Below are 21,332 nucleotides of genomic sequence, written 5' to 3'. Positions count from 1 at the left end.
ATGATGACCCTTTCTGTTGCGGAAATACGATGCGTGACAACAGATGCCTGGCCAAGTGGACGGTTGTCCAAATCAAAGATGTCCCGATAAGATGACAGGAGGTGACGAAGAGCTGTTCTTTGCTCGGAAGGAAGGTCAGGGGCGATCATCTTAGAAACATCGTCCGCAGACGTCGAGTACGAAGGAGTGGGTGACAAAGGTCCGTTGGTTATGAGGAAGGCTTCAGAGGTCAAAGAAATCTGAAATTCTTCCAAAGGAGTAATATGCGCTATGGCGATACCGTGTGGCAGCACATGCGACGAAAATCTTAAAATTGAGGGTGGGCACACGAGCGCAGTTGTCGTGGATCCGGACTAAGGTGCTCGGTAGGGCATTATTGCGCGACAAAACCACGTCAGTAAGCGGCGCCACGACGTATTCGCCATCAGGTACGGGAGGACAGGGCGTCAGGAGGACATTTGCAGCCGCCTGTGGCGACAGCCTTGCAAACTCAGCAGAACATAAGCAGTGTGAAGCAGAAGTGGTTGCGTCGGCAGGAAGCGGCAGATCCAACTGTACAACACCTGTGGAGCAGTCAATTTGGGCAGAGTGTTTAGAAAGAAAGTCGAGGTCGAGAATTAGGTCGTGTGGACAGTGTTCAAGGACGATAAATAGAACAACGGTATGATTGCCCCCAATGGTCACACGTGCAGTGCACATTCCAAGGATAGGTGTAGTACTCCCATCGGTGACTCGCACAGTGCACGGTACGACGGGTGTCAGAACCTTTCTCAGCCTTCGGCGGAGAGCAGCGCTCATAACTGAAAGCTGTGCTCCTGTGTCAACGAGAGATCTAACAGGAACACCATCAACTTCAATGTCCAGAATGTTTCCACATGTAGGCAGTGTCAAAAGAGGATTTGTGGGCCGGGTCGGAGTAGCAGCTTCACCTCCGGGAGCTGCACCGCCTAGTTTCCCGAAGCGAAGCGACCGGTTGCAGAAGGGGACGAAGAGCGGTGAACGAGAGGCGAACGGGACCCACGACGGGGAGTCGCTGGATCTTGGCGGAGCACTGTCGGCGTTGATGTTCCTAGTCGGCGTATAGGGCGAGAAAGTACGAATGTCCCGTACTTGGCGGTAGTGACTCGGAGACGACCACCGAGGAGACGATGACCAGTGGTTGCGGCAATGACGGGCGACATGTCCAATACCGGAAGAATTAAAACAGATGGGTTTATCATCCGCTGTGCGCCAGTCAGCTGGGTTGCGACGGAGTGGCGGAAAGCTTTGCGTCTGGGAGCGAGCGACAGGAGAAATGTGGTAGGTACTTGTATGGCGGCCCGAGCAGAGAGATAGAATTCCCAAACTTGCTATTTCCTCCCGACCGACCGCTTGTATAAGGTAGATAGCGGGTGCGCTTTCCCGACACTCTGAACGAACTGGAGCCGGGGCCATGGCCTCAATCTCACGGCGAACGATGCGCGTTATTTCTTCCGGTCCTGTAGGCTGAACGAACCGCGGTGGGTCTTCGCAAGAAGATGTCGCGGCGGTATTGGGCAGTCGGTGGAAATTTTGAGTGACGCGGCGTCCCTTCGCTTGTTCGAAGCGCCGGAACTCCTTTATAATTGCATCCACAGTGGCACAATCCTTACACATCAAGAGGTTGAAGGCATAGTCTGCAATACATTTCAATATATGACCAATCTTGTTTGCCTCGGTCATGTTGTCATCGGCCTTGCGACAAGGGGCCAGCACATCCTGTATGTACACGACATCGGATTCTGTGGACGTCTGAGCGCGGCACGCAAGTTCTTTTTTTGCTGCCAGCTTACGGCCGACACGTCTGCCAAACAGGTCTCGCATTTTTTCTTTGCAGACATCCCAGCTCATTAGGTCAGCTTCATGTGTGTCGTACCATTGCTTCGTAGTTCCCCTCAGAAAAAATATCAACTTTGCTAGCATCATTGTTGGATCCCACCTGTTGTTGTCGCCCACTCGCTCGTACATCGTAAGCCAGTCCTCGATGTCGGCGTTGTCTGTGCCACAAGATGTCCCCGGGTCCTGCGGATGAGTGAGGATGACCATTGGCACGGGCTGCCGAGGCGTTGTCGCTTGTGCCGGTTGATTTGCCATTGTAGCGGCAAGTAGATGACGTCCGCTGCAAAGTTCCGTGATTCTACCTCGCAGCTCCACCAAAATGTGGCGGGAAGAAAGCAGGCCCACGAGTGTAAAATAACGTATATTTAGAAACGGTGTATATGGCGTTCAGGTAACTGCCAGACTTCATCTTCCACTAGTCTAAGTGAACTTCTTCCTTCACTTCACCGTAACAATATTTTCCTTTTGATCCAGGAACGCAAACTGCGTAGCTTACGTGCCAAAGCAGTGCCCGAACTAGCATCGGTCTTCTCGCGAGAAACCGCTGCTTCACTAGCAACGGTTTTACATTGGGAATTTACTAGAAATCGAGAGAGAAAAACTTTTATTCTGAGCAAGCACAGTGTGTGCCCTAGATGGGTGGCCTCCTTATTGCAGGTAGCCGCGGATGGTGGCCATCTCCCGGGTTCGTTCGATCATCCTGCGCTGGTTCCGGGTCTGTTAGCTTGGCCTCCCACTGGTCCTCAATCAGTGTGTGGAATTCTACTGTGCCATGTTTTCGTACACATCCCCATGCCATATGGCAGGGTGTCTGGGACATCACAGTACTTGCAGATTTATGAGTCCAAATTCGGTGCGAGAAGAGACCGTGGATGTAGCTATTGGTTTGCAATTTGATATGTATTACTGCTTCTTCCCTAGTTAGGCTGACGCGAGCTGGCGGGTTAGTTATTCTCTCTAGCCTGCAGCGTTGCAAACTATCGGTGTATTTTTTCCAGACTTCGTTCTTCCTCCTTACCTCGTCCTGTGAAACAGCCCGGTGAACGTAAGCTGGCGTAGAGGCTTCCGCTGCGTCATTCCTCGGCAGGAACTCGTGGCCAGGAGTCCAAACGATGTATATATTTGGTACGTGCTTCTTTGCTGTGGTTGTGAGGATTTTTAGGACTTGCCTTTACATTTTTTGTTGCTGAAATTTCGGCAAACCGCCTGTGAGTTGGTGAGTATTATTGCTCCATCGCCGCAATGTTGTGATGGCCAGGGTTATTGCTGTTTATTCTGCCGTATCTTTTTATCTTGTTCAGATGCTAGCTGCCGTTCTCTCTTTGCCCTTGCTGTCAGAAACGCGGATCGCATGCGCTGGAGCTTCCTATATTTCACTGCATCGGTATATCGAGGTGTCCGAATTTCTGGCGTAGGTCTCCAGGGAGTCTATTCTAGCAGTTCTTCCCCTTTCAAGGTGGATTGCCTGCATATTTCTTCGAATGGGTGCTACGGGTATGTCCTCTCGAGTTGTTTCTGCAATTATCTTTTTCTCGTCATGCCATTGCATGCCTTCAATACATCCTAATCTTGTGAGTGCGTCCCAATTTTTTTTCAGTGATCTTGAGACGTTCGACTTGCTTGACTTCGTTTGCTTCGACCAACTCTCCCTAAGTGTTTTCCAGACCTAAGCGGAGTAGTCGTTCTGTGGAGGCGTGTTCGGAGATTCCTGTGGCAATTTTGGTGGCCTTCCGGATGAGGGTGTTAACTTTTGCGATTTGCGCATTCTTGACGTTTAAATAAGGGGTGCCGTAGGTGAGTTCCCTGATGATTAGGGCTTGGATGTTTCTGATTGCGTCTCGTTCTTTCAAGACGTGCCTTCTGTCTGCTACCCGTCGTACCAGATGTGCCGGTTGCACGACGATTTCCTGCAGTTTGGGTAGTGTGGTGGCGACCGATCCATCCTTGTGTATATGTAGGAAGAGGATTCTGAGTGACCCTAATTTAGGAATTTACAATTTATTCAAGCACAGTTCTAGTTCTTGTATTTCACCTTCTGGCGGTTTTTCTCCGGTTCTCGCTATTAGTATAGGAAGCTCCGATTTGTCTGGCGCGTAGGCGAGCCCACAAGCCTTGAGGTACGTTTCTGTACAATCCACCACTTCCTAAGGTGCACCCTGTTGAGTTCCTGGGGATCCACCTGCCGTCCAGATGGTAAGGTCGTTTGTATAGAAGTTGTGTCTTATCCCCTCTATTCCTTTCAATACATTTGGTAGTTCTAGGACACTGGTCCAGACCGGTTTCGGAACTCAAGGCCTTAACGGCTCTGCTGAAACATTTAAGAACTTGTGAATTGTGCGACCACCATCGCATGTTGTAGCGCGTAGCATCGCTATACTTTGTGAATTTTTCCCAGTTTTTTTCTTTATTCTTCTTTTATTCCCTTTACCAATTTCGCCAGCACTGGGTGGCAAGCCGGTACTTCTTGTAAAGAAGGGTAAGAATCTCAGGGGAGGAATCTCAGTACACTGAGTGGTCTCCACATTGCTGCACGAGAAAAGCAGCTCAAAGAACACCTTGACTACCTGACTCTTGTCCATGTCTGTAGGTACGCCAATGATTTTTTTAATTTTCTTAAGAATCACTAAGCAGGTTATGCAAACACCATTTATAATGCTCGCGCAGTGTTCTCTGTATGTTTGCCTTGATCCTGTGGTTGCGAGACATGTGGTCTCCAGGGACAAGTTTATCAAATTTTTAGACCTAGATCTGCATTGCTATGCCCACCATGTCCACCATTACGAACTAAGAGGAAGCAAACCTGTCCATCCTTTTCATTCGGCCGATTCGAAGCTAGCGAAAAACTGATACCAAGCTCACGCTTCGATAACTCCCTTGTGCAGTCTTGTGACCATCGATCTGTCGGTAGCTTCTTCAAACAGGCACGCCATCTTGAAAATTGAGGGCATGCTTCGGTGATTCTTGCCACAGACGCTGAAGCTCGGCAGAAGTGTTCCAGAAGAACTCAAATAGCATTGGACCGTTTCAGCGCCTGCGTGGTTGTCCGCACTCTGCAGAACGTAAACCCACAGAAGAGACCAATATATGTCTTCGCAATAAAGTACAAGCAACCATATGTCACCTGCATAGAGCGGGTTGTAACTCGATTCCGCTGACATGGGATAAGGTGTACGTTGGCGAGACAGGTAGATTTTTGAACACAAGGCTCAGAGAGCACAACTACCACTGCTCTAGAAAAGATACCGGTCACCTTGCCTTCAATGGTAGGGATTCCAGGTGTATGCTGGAACTGAAAGAAACAATAGTTGTGTGCAGAGAAAGCAGCAGACAGGCGAAATTGTAGAATCAGTTCAGATTTCAAAGCCAATGGAAACATGCTTCAGTTTTGCATCGGTCACCTTAACTGACAAGAAAGTTTTCGTGCATCTGAAAGCGTCAATGTCAGACGGCACGTTCCACTCGCTTTCTTTCTTTCCTTTTTGTCTGCGTGTGTAGGCTTGTCACATATGAGGTTTCAGGCAGCATGGTGGCAGTTAGCTCTTATCAGTGTTAAAAAGTCTGTGTCATTCTCTTTACTGTAGTGCTCCTAAGATGTGTTGCAACATGTATTTATGTGTGCTTATCCAACAAGAAATCAATAGTTGCAGTTGAGCGCTTATGTTTATCCACTTGGTTACGGCTTCGTGTCGAAGTCCTCTGCGATATTTCCTTATGATTAAGCAACTAGCCCAGCAATATGTTTTAAGCATGCCAAGGTCGGTTGAAGCCCATGCGCTTACCCACCAAATTATAAAAACCTAGAAAACAAGATATAGAAACAGACGCTGCACCTATAACCATGACACGGAAGAAGTAAGTTTGTTTTCTTTTCTAGTAGCTAACCAAGTATGTTGGTTTTCTTAGTGTACTTGAGCTCTTTATTTTGCACTGCACTGCGTCCAGCCGCATCTGAGGCATGATAACCGGTTTTGTTTTTACGGCCATTTTGTGATGCCTGCTCCCTTGTTCACATTGGGACAAAGCAAATCCATCTGCTTGCCTTCAGTGAATTATAATTTTTCTGTGGGAAATTCTTAATCGGTTCTCCTGAAGCAAGTACCCCTATTCTTCCACAGTGATAGCGTTGTTCTGAATGCCGAGTTGATGCAGGATGATCGTAAGCCACTTACGCGTCACAGCATGGCTAGGATGGCAGTGTCAGTGTTGTTATAAGTGCTGGCCATTCGTTTGTAGCAGCTGTCGCACCTATGCCGGCAGAAGATACAGTCGTTGTCCTTGAGTCGATGGTATCCTGTATAACGCATTGCGTGGTCCTTAGCTTAAAGAAACAAACTAGCCAATCCCTACGTTGCAAGCTTTTCACTGTGTGCGTAAGGGGCTTAGCTGCAGCCTTATAAGGCGCTTTGTCCGGAGGTTGGCTTTTTCCTGCCTCTCTTGGGGACGCAGCATTGGGTGGTTCACAAAGAAGTTTCTTATTTTCGATGCAACAACGCAATTGAAGTGTTGTTTACCCTTTGTATCAGTGATGTACACACAGGCACACTGCTCATTGCTGGATATTAAGGAACAGCTTCCTGTTTATTTATTTATTTATTTATGTATCCTGAGGACCTATGGAGTGTTACAGGGGGGCTGGGTACATGGTTGAACAAGAAAAAAAATCTAAAGTTGCGGATCAAATCAAGAATAAACAAAGAAAAATAAAACACACACAAACAGTTTAAAGGTATCTTCCTGATGATGATGATGTTTGTGGTTTAATGGCGCAAGGGCCAGGTGTGGCCAAAGAGCGCCATGCTAGTTGTATTGAATATGTCGTGGTCTGATGGGTTTTGTAAATTTAATGAGACGTGGCTGTAAAGGGGCCTAAAAGAGTTAAGGTATCTTCCTGTTTCTTTAGCACAGTATATAATTTGGTGCTAGTGGTAGAAGTAGGTGAGAGTAAATTTAGTACGTACATAACTTCATTCGTCTCCATCAAGATATGAGCAGTGCTCTCAAAGGTAAACATGACTCCGAGCATGCTGTGTTCTGTCTTCCCTTAATCTTGTAGGCATCAGAGTGCTACCGACGAATTCAAACGTGCGAAACTAAAGAGCAAATAGAAAAGGAACTGTCTTCTCATATATGCGGAAAGAAACAGCTTGCATCACCGCTACAGAATATCAGCCCCAATATTTCTTTCCGTGGCCACAAAAATTCAAACATGCGCCTAATTCATTTAGGAAAGCCCTCAACACGCAGAAGGAAAAAGTTGCTATATTATCAATTACCCAACAGGGTTCTTGAAGTCTGACCAGGGCTTAATAATAATAATATGCGATACTGTTAGAGCCGCAGATGCTCGTATTATTGCCTTCCGTCAGGAGACGTTTTTCTGTTGTGAAGTATTATCCCATGGGAATTACACACAGCAGCTAGGCACTCGCATGCTGGTCATGCTCTGCTGTATACACAATGCAAGGTGCGGCAATAGGTCAGCAATGAAAAGATGTTGTCATAACTAGAGCCAAAGAGGTTAGAATGTTAAGAGCAGCGCAACAACAAAGGTAGTCTGAGGGGCAGAGAAATGAACAAGACTATGTAAGCGCGCCTTCGACTGTGTTTTTCCATGCTCCTTTCAAACTTTCAACATTTCAACCATGACTACGTGTGCCAGCTTACGCTACTTTCGGTGCTCTTGGATGCTAAAGCGGTGTCATATCATCGTGACTGAACATTTCAACTGGATGAATCTACCGCCGTAGTGATGTAGCGGTAGAGCATCTACATCGTATGGGGGAAGTACTGAGTTCAAATCCTGGAACCACCACGAACAATCCGCTTCTAATGGGTAGAGATGTTCCCTGGCCTGGTCTTCAGTTTCTTAAGGAGCTTCACATATCGTAAGAGGGCCCAATTGGAGACTTCATGCGCAGTGTCCGGGCACCTCTTTTCCAAGCACAGACGACCTTGTTGAAGAGCAACCGCTGCAACTGTGAAAGGCAAGTGCTGCCACCGGGTACCTTCCGATATAATAGTTACAAGTGTGCTTGGAAAGGGTTTTCTGTCCATAATTCTAAAGCATCTCACCTTAGGTGCATTTGGGGCACCACATGGGAATTTGCGGCTACAGTATTTTTCAAATTTTGTGGACAAATATAGGCATATTTAGCTCAAGTATAATGCCCTTGGCACTTGGCAGCAAGGGTTGCGGCAGCGAGCACGCAACTAATTCCGTCCCCATACTTCGTACAGGCTGCAATTCACGCCTGCAGTTATCGACGGCCTGGTGGAATCAAGCAGCACCTGATGGAGTGACGTCATCTGCCGATACACGTCACAACTCACGCCCGCTGTTATCTGCATACTCGTGAAGTCAAGAGACATCTACCGGAGTGACCGTATCTACCGGAGCGCCTACAAAAGGGGGTGCCCATGAGCCAGCCCGTCACTTGGCAGCAAGGGTTGCGGCAGCGAGCACGCAACTAATTCCGTCCCCATACTTCGTACAGGTTTGTCTCCTACAAACTTGTGCATTTCCTAATTCATCTTTGCCGCTGCCTTGTTGCCACAAGTGTCTGTTGTGTTTGTTTGAATATGCCGTCGTGTGCTGAGCTAGCGAAAGAAATAACAACACTACATGCCGAAATGAAATCAATGCAAGAAAGTCTTAGCATGTTTAATGGACTGTATGAATCCGTGCACGTATAGAATGAGACCATTTTGAAGGAAAATAAGCTGTTAAAGGATGAAAACGCAAAGCTGTCTCAACGTCTCATGTCTCTAGAGCAGTATTCCCGACTGAACAGCGTTGAAGTAAAAGGCATTCCCGTCACGGAAGGTGAAAACTGCCTGGCTGTAATACAAACCATTGGTGAAACGATTGTCTGTCCTATCGTCCCCTCCGACATAGACATTGCTCATCGTGTCCCCGCAAAAAAAGACAAGAACATTATTGCACGATTCTGTTCCAGGTCGAAGCGAACTGAATTCATTAGTAAAGCTAAAAAGGCTAAGCTCACCACATCAGCCATTGGATTTTCGCGAAACAATGATTCCCCGTTTTTCGTGAATGATCACCTCACGCCAGAGAACAAGCGACTTTTCGCGCAAGCTCTCGAATTGAAGAAGACTAAAGGATGGCGATTCCTCTGGACAGAAAACTGCGCAATCAAAGCTAGAAAGACTGAGAATAGCCGCGTTTATCGCATCTCAGGCGTAAGCGATCTGGCTATCTTCACATAATCAGTGCGCCTGCACTCCCATTTTTCCAAAGTAAATCCTCACCATCAATAGAGGCATGTTTTCTTGTGATCAGGTGAAAACGTTGTTACACGACAAATCGCCCAAATTTCTGTTCATTCACTGCAATATTCGAAGTCTGCGCGAACATCATGATGACCTTTTGAAATTCCTTACTTTACTCAACCATAATTTTTCGTTAATATACCTGTCTGAAACATGGCTAACACCGGTAGATGGCAATCTATTTGGTCTGCCAGGATATACCAGTGAATATAGTTACCGTGGGGTTCAGCGAAGTGGCGGATCCGCCATTTTCGTGAATTCGTCGATTTCGTATACTCGTCGTCATGATCTTTTGTTCCGCAATTTGTTGTGCGAGTCAGTCTGGCTGGAGTTCGACTGGAATGTCCTGTCCCTCAATAACCGGAATACAACCCTGGCGTCTGTTTATCGTTCCCCGTCATCGTCGTATTCGGACTTTTGTTCGCAGCTAGAAGAAATACTCAGCGTCTTAACCAATGAAAATAAGAACATTATCATTTGTGGTGACATTAACATCAACATACTTCATCCCAACTGTCAGTCATGCTCTGATTATACCAACTGCTTATTAAGCTACGGTTTCTCTTCCTTAATCGATGTTCCAACCAGGTGCGACACTTCTGGTTCTTGCACATTGATAGATCATATATTTTCCTCATCATCTTCTGATTATACCGCTGGAGTAATAGATTATTCCATTACTGACCACTATCCTCTGTTCTTCCTTCTGGGTGTCGCAAAACGTACGCAGTGTCACCAATATTCCAAAAGTTCTTTCAATGAAATGTTATTTATACAGAAGGTACAAGGCACTTGTTGGGAGAGCGTTTTTCAGGAGAACTGTCCTGACAGGGCGTACTCGATATTTTTATAAACAATAACAAACTATATCAATGAGTGCACAACTCATGTGTCCTTTCAGCAAAGATTCTCTTCTCCCACAAATCCATGGATCACAAATTCGTTGCTGCGCTCTATAACAAAAAAGAATAATCTTCACAAAAAGGTGAAACTGCAGCCGTTCAACACAGCTTTACGAACTAAATTTAAGAATTATAGCAATATCCTTTCTGGTATCCTTAAGCGCGCAAAACGGGACTATTACGAAAGACGGATAATTCAGAACGGAATGAATACCAGGCGTAATTGGGAGCTTATTAAAGAATTTCTTAATATTACAGAATCTAACACGGGCATCAAAAAAAATAATTTACGACAACGAGGAATGCACAACCGAGGCTGACATATCAAATGCTTTTAGTGATCATTTTGCCACTTGCCAGAACACGCTATGGCCTAGTGTTTTACGCCATCTCCCACGTTGCCCTCAGTCATTTTTCCTTCGACCGGTTTCTTCCGAAGAAGTTTTAAAGGTAATTTCCTCTCTTAATGTTACTGGACCTGGCCTAGATTCTATTCAGCCTTCTAGAATAAAACTGGTTGCGGCAGACATATCATTTGTTTTTGCACATATCGTTAACAAAATTTTTAGCACAGGCATATTTCCTGATTTGATGAAACATGGTAAAGTGATCCCTGTGTTCGAAAAGGGTTCTCGTAAAAACATTAATAACTACCGCCCAATCTGTATTTTGCCGTTTTTTAGTGAGGTCATTGAAAAACTTATTTACACTCGTCTAATGCACTATCTCAATAAATTTAATCTTCTTTCTCCATTCCAATTTGGTTTTAGGCAGAATTATTCGACGGAATTGGCATTAATTAACTTCACGGATAACATTAAACGCTTTATTGACGAAGGGTTTGTTGCAGGAGCCATATTCATCGATCTAACAAAAGCCTTTGACACTCTAGATCATTCTATTCTTCTGTATAAGCTCGAATCTTTCGGTATTTCTGGCCCACATTTAAATCTTATTCGTAGCTACTTATCTAACAGGCCTCAAGTAGTGTATATTAATGGTCATTTCTCTTCTACTAAAGTAATTAACTGTGGCGTTCCCCAAGGCTCTATACTAGGCCCATTGTTGTTCTTGTTATTTATAAATGATCTACCTAATGTACTTACCAATTGTAACTGTTTGTTATATGCTGATGACACGACCATCTACTCATCACAGAAATCACTTACCGCACTTCAAGACACACTTAACACTGATCTTAACAATGTGTTTTCCTGGTGCACTGATAATAAACTTCAAATAAATCCTTTAAAAACAACCTTTGTACTATTTCATAATCCACAAACGCCGATTTCTTCTCCAATAACTGTCTCGTTAAATACTTATGTTATACCGACATCTGATTCTGTTAAATTTCTGGGTATTACTCTCGACAAACACCTTTAGTTCAATAGCCATGCTAACTCGCTAATAAAAAAGGTTTCATTTGGCATCCGCATTATCATTAAAACACGCGCATTCTTCCACCCTCATATTATTAGATCGTTGTATCATGCTTATATTAACAGTCATTTATCATACTGTTTATCTTCATGGGGTAATACATATGCCATTCATCTCAAACCACTTCAACGTCTTCAAAATCAGGCAATAAAATTAATGACCTTTAGCTCATTCCGCTGTCATTCTTTACCCATCTATCAACGTCTTAACGTTTTACCAATTCAACAGCTCTTCTATCATAAGTTGTCACTCATTACATTTCGTCTCTTTCATTGTGAAATAACCTTAGACAGTCTTCCTTTTGATAACCTCATGAACAAAAATAATACTAGGTTTTCAGAACGCTATAACCTTCTATTACCTAAAATCAGATCTAACTATGGTAAATTTACACTTCGTTTCTATGGTATTTCACTTTGGAATCGCATCCCTGTTAATATTAAGTCATCTCTTTCACTGCAGTTTTTTAAACACAATATGAAAAGAATACTGTTAGCAGAACCATTGTTTCATTTGTCATAAATACATTTTCATATTTATTAAATTTTCTTTACATTATTTCTGTTATTGTATCGTTAGGCTTCATATTTCTGTAAAACACTTTGTATTTTTCTTTGTTCGTAACATGCAGAAGAGCCAAATTTTTTTTACAGATTACTAGATATTCCTGCTTATGATTATGTATTGTGATATTACTGTATAACGCTGTTTTTAATATCTATCTAATTGTCTTCTATTTATTTGCACTTGTTCCCTACGAATTGTATTTCTTGACGCGTTTTTTTTGTTTGTTTGTTTGTTCGCCCTCTACTTGCTGCTCTAATACTTTTATGCACCCACTAATGATAGGAGGTCCCCCTGGCAGTTTCTCACTCTGGGACCTCCTGATGCTGTATATAATATGTAAGCCCGTTTCATGTACATGCAATAACAACAACAATAAGTCCCATGCGTTAAGTGAACTCTTGATGAAAGCATATTGGGCAGGGATAGTGCAATCGTTTCATTGCAATTGACTTTTTGGTACATTGTAAGGGTAGTATTCATCCTGTGGGATGATTGGCTATACATGTGCAGTGAATGATAAGAATGCAGTATAGAATGAAGGGGAAGGCATTGCTATAATATGCCAGCCCTCATGATTCTGTGCAGCATACTTTTTTCTGGAACTAGCATACACATTTGATATCTTAGGGCGAACGCCTTGCGATGGCTCCTACCCGTAACAAGCGGTGTCTAGCGCAGTGAGACAGTATCACAAATGGCTAATACACCCGTATGCAAGCAAATGTGCAATGGCTGAATATTAATGAATAAACAAAAGAAATAATTTCATGGGATCATAATTATCATCATCATCATCATCAGCCTAGTTACGCCCACTGCAGGGCAAAGGCCTCTCCCATATTTCTCCAACTACCCCGGTCATGTACTAATTGTGGCCATGTTGTCCCTGCAAACGTCTTAATGTCATCTGCCCACCTAACTTTCTGCCGCCCCCTGCTACGCTTCCCTTCCCTTGGAATCCAATCCGTAGCTCTTAGTGACCATCGGTTATCTTCCCTCCTCATTACATGTCCGGCCCATGCCCATTTCTTTTTCTTGATTTCAACTAAGATGTCGTTTACCCGCGTTTGTTGCCTCACCCAATCTGCTCTTTTCTTATCCCTTAACGTTACACCCATCATTCTTCTTTCCATAGCTCGTTGCGTCGTCCACAATTTCAGCAGAACTCTTTTCGTAAGCCTCCAGGTTTCTGCCCCATATGTGAGTACTGGTAACACACAGCTGTTGTACACTTTCCTTTTGAGGGATAAAGGCAACCTACTGTTCATGATTTGAGAATGCCTGCCAAACGCACCCCAACCCATTCTTATTCTTCTGGTTATTTCAGTCTCATGATCCGGATCCGTGGTCACTACCTGCCCTAAGTAGATGTATTCCCTTACCACTTCCAGTGTTTCGCTACCTATCGTAAACTGCTGTTCTCTTCCGAGACTGTTAAACAGTACTTTAGTTTTCTGCAGATTAATTTTCAGACCCACCCTTCTGCTTTGCCTCTCCAGGTCAGTGAGCATGCATTGCAATTGGTCTCCTGAGTTACTAAGCAAGGCAATATCATCAGCGAATCGCAAGTTGCTAAGGTATTCTCCATCAACTTTTATCCCCAATTCTTCCCACTCCAGGCCTCTGAATACCTCCTGTAAACATGCTGTGAATAACATTGGAGATATCGTATCTCCCTGTCTGACGCCTTTCTTTATGGGGATTTTGTTGCTTTCTTTGTGGAGGACTACGGTGGCTGTGGAGCCGCTATAGATATCTTCCAGTATTTTTACATATGGCTCATCTAAACCCTGATTCCGTAATGCCTCCATGACTGCTGAGGTTTCGACTGAATCAAACGCTTTCTCGTAATCAATGAAAGCTATATATAAGGGTTGGTTATATTCTGCACATTTCTCTATCACTTGATTGATAGTGTGAATACGGTCTATTGTTGAGTATCCTTTACGGAATCCTGCCTGGTCCTTTGGTTGACAGAAGTCTAAGGTGTTCCTGATTCTATTTGCGATTACCTTAGTAAATACTTTGTAGTCTATGGACAGTAAGCTGATCGGTCTATAATTTTTCAAGTCTTTGGCGTCCCCTTTCTTATGGATTAGGATTATGTTAGCGTTCTTCCAAGATTCCGGTACGCTCGAGGTTATGAGGCATTGCGTATGCAGGGTGGCCAGCTTCTCTAGAACAATCTGACCACCATCCTTCAACAAATCTGCTGTTACCTGATCCTCCCCAGCTGCCTTCCCCCTTTGCATAGCTCCTAAGGCTTTCTTTACTTCTTCTGGCGTTACCTGTGGGATTTCGAATTCCTCTAGGCTATTCTCTCTTCCACTATCGTCGTGGGTGCCACTGGTACTGTATAAATCTCTATAGAACTCCTCAGCCACTTGAACTATCTCATCCATATTAGTAACGATATTGCCGGCTTTGTCTCTTAACGCACACATCTGATTCTTGCCTATTCCTAGTTTCTTCTTCACTGTTTTTAGGCTTCCTCCGTTCCTGAGAGCCTGTTCAATTCTATCCATATTATAGTTCCTGATGTCCGCTGTCTTACGCTTGTTGATTAACTTAGAAAGTTCTGCCAGTTCTATTCTAGCTGTAGGATTAGAGGCTTTCATACATTGGCGTTTCTTGATCAGATCTTTCGTCTCCTGCGATAGCTTACTGGTTTCCTGTCTAACGGCGTTACCACCGACTTCTATTGCGCACTCCTTAATGATGCCCATGAGATTGTCGTTCATTGCTTCAACAGTAAGGTCCTCTTCCTGAGTTAAAACCGAATACCTGTTCTGTAGTTTGATCCGGAATTCCTCTAGTTTCCCTCTTACCGCTAACTCATTGATTGGCTTCTTGTGTACCAGTTTCTTTCGTTCCCTCCTCAAGTCTAGGCTAATTCGAGTTCTTACCATCCTGTGGTCACTGCAGCGTACCTTGCCGAGCACATCTACATCTTGAATGATGTCAGGGTTCGCGCAGAGTATGAAGTCGATTTCATTTCTAGTCTCACCATTCGGGCTCCTCCACGTCCACTTTCGGCTAACCCGCTTGCGGAAAAAGGTATTCATTATCCGCATATTATTCTGTTCTGCAAACTCTACTAATAATTCTCCTCTGCTATTCCTAGAGCCTATGCCATATTCCCCCACTGACTTGTCTCCAGCCTGCTTCTTGCCTACCCTGGCATTGAAGTCGCCCATCAGTATTGTGTATTTTGTTTTGACTTTACCCATCGCTGATTCTACGTCTTCATAAAAGCTTTCGACTTCCTGGTCATCATGACTAGATGTAGGAGCGTAGACCTGTACAACCTTCATTTTGTACCTCTTATTAAGTTTCACAACAAGACATGCCATCCTCTCGTTAATGCTATAGAATTCCTGTATGTTACCAGCTATTTCCTTATAAATCAGGAATCCGACTCCTAGTTCTCTTCTCTCCGCTAAGCCCCGGTAACACAGTACATGCCCGCTTTTTAGCACTGTATATGCTTCTTTTGTCCTCCTAACCTCACTGAGCCCTATTATACCCATTCACTACCCTCTAATTCCTCCAATAACACTGCTAGACTCGCCTCACTAGATAGCGTTCTAACGTTAAACGTTGCCAGGTTCAGATTCCAATGGCGGCCTGTCCGGAGCCAGGTATTCTTAGCACCCTGTGCAGCGTCACAGATCTGACCGCCGCCGTGGTCAGTTGCTTCGCGGCTGCTGGGGACTGAGGGCCGGGGTTCGATTGTTATATTCATATAGGAGGTTGTGGCCAAGTACTGCACCAGGGTGGCCAATCCTGCTCTGGTGAGAGAGTGCGTTACCGGTTCTGGTCACCGGGATCAGGCCGCACTCCAGGCCTGTTTGTGCAATTTTCTCAACACACGGCTTTTTTTTTTGTATTTTCCGGTGGAGAATAGCGCGGCACCGGGATTTGAATCACGGTCCTCTTGCACTGGAGATGGATACTCTACCGTCCCCGTAGGAGTTAAATTAATAATTAATTTATGGGGTTTTACGTGACAAAACCACTTTCTGATTATGCACGCCGTAGTGGAGGACTCCGAAAATTTCGACCACCTGGGGTTCTTTAACGTGCACCTAATTCTAAGTACACGGGTGTTTTCGCATTTCGCCCCCATCGAAATGCGGCCGCCGTGGTCGGGGTCAGATCCCGCGACCTCGTGCTAAGCAGTCTAACACCATAACCACTGAGCAACCACGGCGGGTTCCGCAGGAGTTGTATGCCTCATTTAACCTACAGTGGTGCCCTATTTGGTCAGTCAAGGTGGACCAATCTGAGCTCGGTTATACCGCATGGATGGCACTCGGCTAGAGAACCTGGTATTTATGACCTGCACATGTGAGTGTGAGGCCATACATATTTGAAGATATATATCTTTCTTTTTTTTTTTAGGAGGGTTCCCGTACAGTGATAAAATAAAGGAAAAGACATTAAAAGAAAGAAAAAAAAAGATAGAGAAAGGGGCGAAAAAAAAAAGGAACATAACAGGTGATTTGAACTCGTGACCCTTCGATGTTGCCCGGAAAGATAGCTCAGCCGGTTGGTTCGTCAGGCCCCAGGCTACTTTCAAGCGCCACAGCTCCTTTTTTTTTTTTCTTTATTACATGGAAAAGAAAACTGAAGGTGTATAACAAAGCGGACACAACTACACACTTAAAACTCAGGCAAACACACACATGCATCCAACAAGTGCATCCAGTCTGGCGGAGGTTCCTGCACAGCGTACGCACTTCTTACATACGCAGCACTTTCGCGAAAGAAGGATTTTGTAGTTTGCGGGCTTTCGGCATGGCGACCACAGAGTCTACTTGTCCACAGGCTGTATAAACCACGTACAATGAACATGTCATAGGGAGGACCACCTGTAACCTTAAACGGTAGAAACCTAATTGAGTATGGAGTCATGTCAATGTCCTTTTTAAGCGTCCGTTGGAGAATGTCCCAAAAAAAATACAGCGTCTCTACAGTCTATGAAACAGTGATCTATGGTTTCGGCACGTGGACAGAGCCGACAGTTTGTTGACCACGGCACAAAGCAACCCCTCGAATTCAACCAAGTTTTAACAGGGAGTGTTTCCGAATGTAATTTAAAGAAAAATGTTTTTACTCCAGGAGGCACACACTTTTTTCGGACGCGTTTAAGTACATCCTGATAAGGTCGGTTTAAATAAGGTGCACGATACAAAGGATCTGGGAAAATAGAGTCAACCAGTGCCGCAGAAATTGCTTTTCGACTCGCTGTGAACACGTACTCAAGGCTGAATCTAACTTTCAAGAAAAGAAATGTGTCAACAACCTCCTTGAGAAAGCCCCAAGGAGCCTGTGGGACATCTTTGACATTTGATGACACTACTATGTTAGGAACATAATGAACTAAACGCAGTTGCAACATTTCACGCAAGAACGGGTGGTCACTGTCTCGAAAGAAAAACAGGCGAGAAACAATTTGCCTGACGAAGAGGTGTACTAATCCTAGACCACCACGTTCAAGGGGGAGAAACAGATTGTCGCGCCGCATCCATTCACAGCTCGAACTCCAAATGAATGTTGCAAATACGCGATGCAGTGCCTGAAGGCGAAGTCTTGAGCAGTGCAGTACTTGGATCACATACATAAGACGGGAAGCTAACAAAACGTTACACACTTCAGCACGAAAGAACATTGACAAATTCCGCCCTCGCCATGAATTCACTTTACGTTGAATTTTGCCGACTTCCCCCGACCAATGAGCGTTGCTATTTCTATACTGTGAGAGAGGCACACCTAAATAACGCAGATCTTCTTTCCATTGAATTCCTACGTAATGTGATGGCATTGTGGCCCACAATCCAAACCAAAAACCTGAACTTTTTTCAATGTTAACGCTTGCACCAGAAGCAGCACAAAATTCTTCTGTAATTGCAAGAGCGGTCTTTACGCTCTTTTTATCGGTACAGAAAAAGGCCACGTCGTCTGCATACGCAAGAACCCGAACCTCATTAGTCAGTAATTTAAACCCTTGGAAATTTTGTTCTTTAAGGATGCCCATACAAAGTGGCTCTAAATACAAGCAGAACAGAAGCGGTGACAAGGGGCATCCTTGTCGTACTGATGATAAAAGCCTAATCGGATCGGAGAGAGAGCCATTCACTATAAGCCGCGTTGAGCCATTAGCATAACATATCCTGACACCTCTAAGGAGCAGAGATCCGACATTTATATGCTCTAGTAAAGTAAACAGGAATGATTAATTCACCCTGTCGAACGCCTTAGCCAGATCTAGCTGTACCATTGCCACCTGTCCAATCCCCTCAGCTACACACTCTAGCACCGATCTCGCAACATGAATGTTCGTCTGAATGGACCGCCCCCAGATGCCACATGTTTGATGATCACCGACCACAGATCTTACTACAACTTGCAAACGGCTAGCTAATACCTTAGCAAATATTTTATAATCCACATTGCATAAGGAGATAGGCCGATATCCGTCAACTTTTTGCAATTTCTCTTCATCATCGCTTTTGGCTATAAGGACGGTGTGTCCTTCGTACATTGTGGCGGTTAGGTACCCTACTTCCAAGGCCTCTCGGTACACCTGAAGTAATAATGGCGATAAGAGGGAACGAAAACACTGATAAAATTCGGCAGTAAGGCCATCCGGGCCGGGCGTTTTGCCTTTCGCTAACGAATCGATGCATGAAGTTACCTCATTGATATCAATGTTTTCGTTTGTATAATCGTACTCATCCTGATTTAACTGGGGCAGCAACGATACAATTTTTTTGGCAGCATCTGTATACAATGGCATATGGTCTCGGAATAGTTTTTGATAATGTTCAAAAAAAGCTTTAGTTATTAGAGTAGGCTCGTTAACAATCATTCCACCATACTCTATCTCTAGTATTTGTTTAGACAGCGCGTGCCGGCGCTCATCACCAAGGGCCCTACTGCAAGGCTGTTCTTCCAGGAAACGCTGCTCTCGCGCCCGCACTAGTGCACCTCTGTATTTTTCTGCGTTCAAAGTTTGTAACTGTGCCTTGACCTTATGAATATCATCGATATATTGACCCGGATGTATGCATTCAAGCTCATGCAATTCACTCAAAAGTCTACACAATGCTTTGTAATTATTCTTTTTTTCAAAGGCTAATATTGATGATTCTTCGATAGCTATCATTTTAGCTTCCTGTTTGAATAATTCCCACAAAGCAAAGAGTGGCAAATCCTTGCGGCAAGACACATGAGCTATAAGCTCAGTAATACGATTTAAGAAACACTCACGCGAAAGTAACTGGTTATTAAACTTCCACAGCTCCCAGCACATACGCCGACTGTGGTACCGACGGCTGCCAAAAGATGCTGAGACTAGGCAATGGTCACTAAAGAATATAGGATGCACAGTGTAACCATGAATAAGAGGTAGCGCGCTAAGTGAAACGTAAATTCGGTCAAGCCTTGCATGCGAGGTACCCTGGAAGTGCGTATATCGACATCCCGCCTTTTCATTTTCCCCAATGTCCACAAGCTGATAATCACATATTAGGCGTTGCAACGCATCACTACTTGGATCATGTCTCAGCTTCAGTGATGTACGATCTTGCACGTTACATACACAATTAAAGTCTCCAAAGAGGACCAATGCACGATCAGTACAGAAATGATGTTCTAGAGATAAGAAGAAACACTCGCGGTCACGTAACTTGTTCGGGGCATAAACACACACAAATCTAAAGCTCGTGCCACTGATATCAATATCGCAGCAGATTAGGCGCCCTTCCCTATCTGTAAACAAATGTAGCAAATCACATTGTAAATGTTTGCTAACAAATAACATACAGCCTGCGGAAACGCCTACTGCATGGCTGACACAAACATTATAGTCAGATATGAATGGAGATAGTGCTATTTCTGTGTTTTCGTCGGATTCAATCTTTGTTTCTTGGATAGCAGCAATATCTAATTTTCGATTGCGTAACAAATGAAAAAGCTGTACTTGCTGTCGCTTACTTCGTAAGCCACGGACATTTAAAGTGCCAAAATGGAAGGGAAGAGCGCCCGCCATGATTACCTATGTAGGTGCAGCGTCTAAACGCTGCTCCAGAGGTGCATCGCTCCCTTCTTGATGAGGTGATGCACTATGGACTTTTAGTTGCACGTTAACACAAGGTACATCAGCAGGTGTAGGTGTTCCCCGGAGCGGTTTTGTCAACTTTGACACCTTGGGAACGCGAGCCTCCTTTGCCGAGGGCGATGGATTGTCGGATGGCGCTGGACGCTTCTTGGCGGCCTCGCACATCGATCCAGATTCCACTGACGGTGGGCGATCTTGAACTGGTGGAGATTCGGCCCAAGACACAGTTGGTTCGTCGTCAGGTGCCTTAGTCTCATCCTCGCTCGCAGGCTTCTGGCTAACACTAATGTCAGCCGATGACGGCTTAATCTGTTCTTGTCGATGAGTCTCAGGGAGTGTTTCGCCAGTTGCGTCCACAACTTCGCTCACGTCCATTAGATGATCGGTGATGGCATCATCCTCAGCTGGTCTATTTGCACGAAGTTTGTCAGCGTAGGTTCCGATGCATGCATCTGCAGGGTGACCATAGCGGTGACAGTTACTGCAGCGCGGTGTTCTACAGTGTCGCCGGATATGCCCAACTCTGTTGCACCGGAGGCAAAGTGGTGGTCGGCCAGGAATCAATATAAGGCACTGGTGGCCATATATGCTCAATAGATGTGGCAGATTACTGACAGAAACCCCATCTTTCAATGTGAACGCGACGTCTCGATTAGTCATTTGCCAGCCCTCCATGCCATCACACCGCCACATTTCTCTCGTGATGGACTGCACTGTGCCATATGGCTCTAGCGCTTCAACAATCCGTCTCTGTTCGAGGTGTGGGGGAAGCCAAAGAAGCTTCATCTTGATATTTTTGCATTCCGGGTCTATGACAAGGCACTTGAGGCATTTCACCAGCAACTCGCCTTTGTCGACAAGTTTCTGTTTCGCGATGCTGTTAACACATGTAACTAACCACAAATGGCTCATCTGGTATTGTCCAGCGCCGAGGATATCAGTTGCATTTAGCACTGAAAGGAGAGCATCGCGAAAGTCCGGGGCCCGATACGGCCGCCCTGCCAGGTCAGCATGCAGGAAAACTGAATTGAGAACGGTGTTGCCAGTCGGTAGACGAGGGAGAACGACTTTATAATTACCGGAATCAGTAGTGGACGGTGGGTGTGATCCTCGGCTCCTGCTCCGAGCCTCACACTTACGTGGAAAGA

At 44.9% G+C, this 21,332-nt stretch overlaps 1 protein-coding gene across 1 annotated transcript; it reads right to left on the bottom strand.

Moving 5' to 3' along the window:
- Positions 1-20,121: 20,121 nt before the first annotated feature.
- LOC126539376 (uncharacterized) lies at positions 20,122-21,096 on the bottom strand. The gene has a single exon (XM_050186236.2). It carries the CDS (start codon positions 21,094-21,096, stop codon positions 20,122-20,124), a length of 975 nt encoding a protein of 324 aa, XP_050042193.2.
- Positions 21,097-21,332: the final 236 nt, after the last annotated feature.

The sequence above is a fragment of the Dermacentor andersoni genome, chromosome 8 (assembly GCF_023375885.2).
Source record: "Dermacentor andersoni chromosome 8, qqDerAnde1_hic_scaffold, whole genome shotgun sequence".
Taxonomy (NCBI): Eukaryota; Metazoa; Arthropoda; class Arachnida; order Ixodida; family Ixodidae; genus Dermacentor; species Dermacentor andersoni.
Note: the sequence above shows the minus strand (reverse complement) of the source record. Positions and strands in the feature narration are given on the sequence as shown.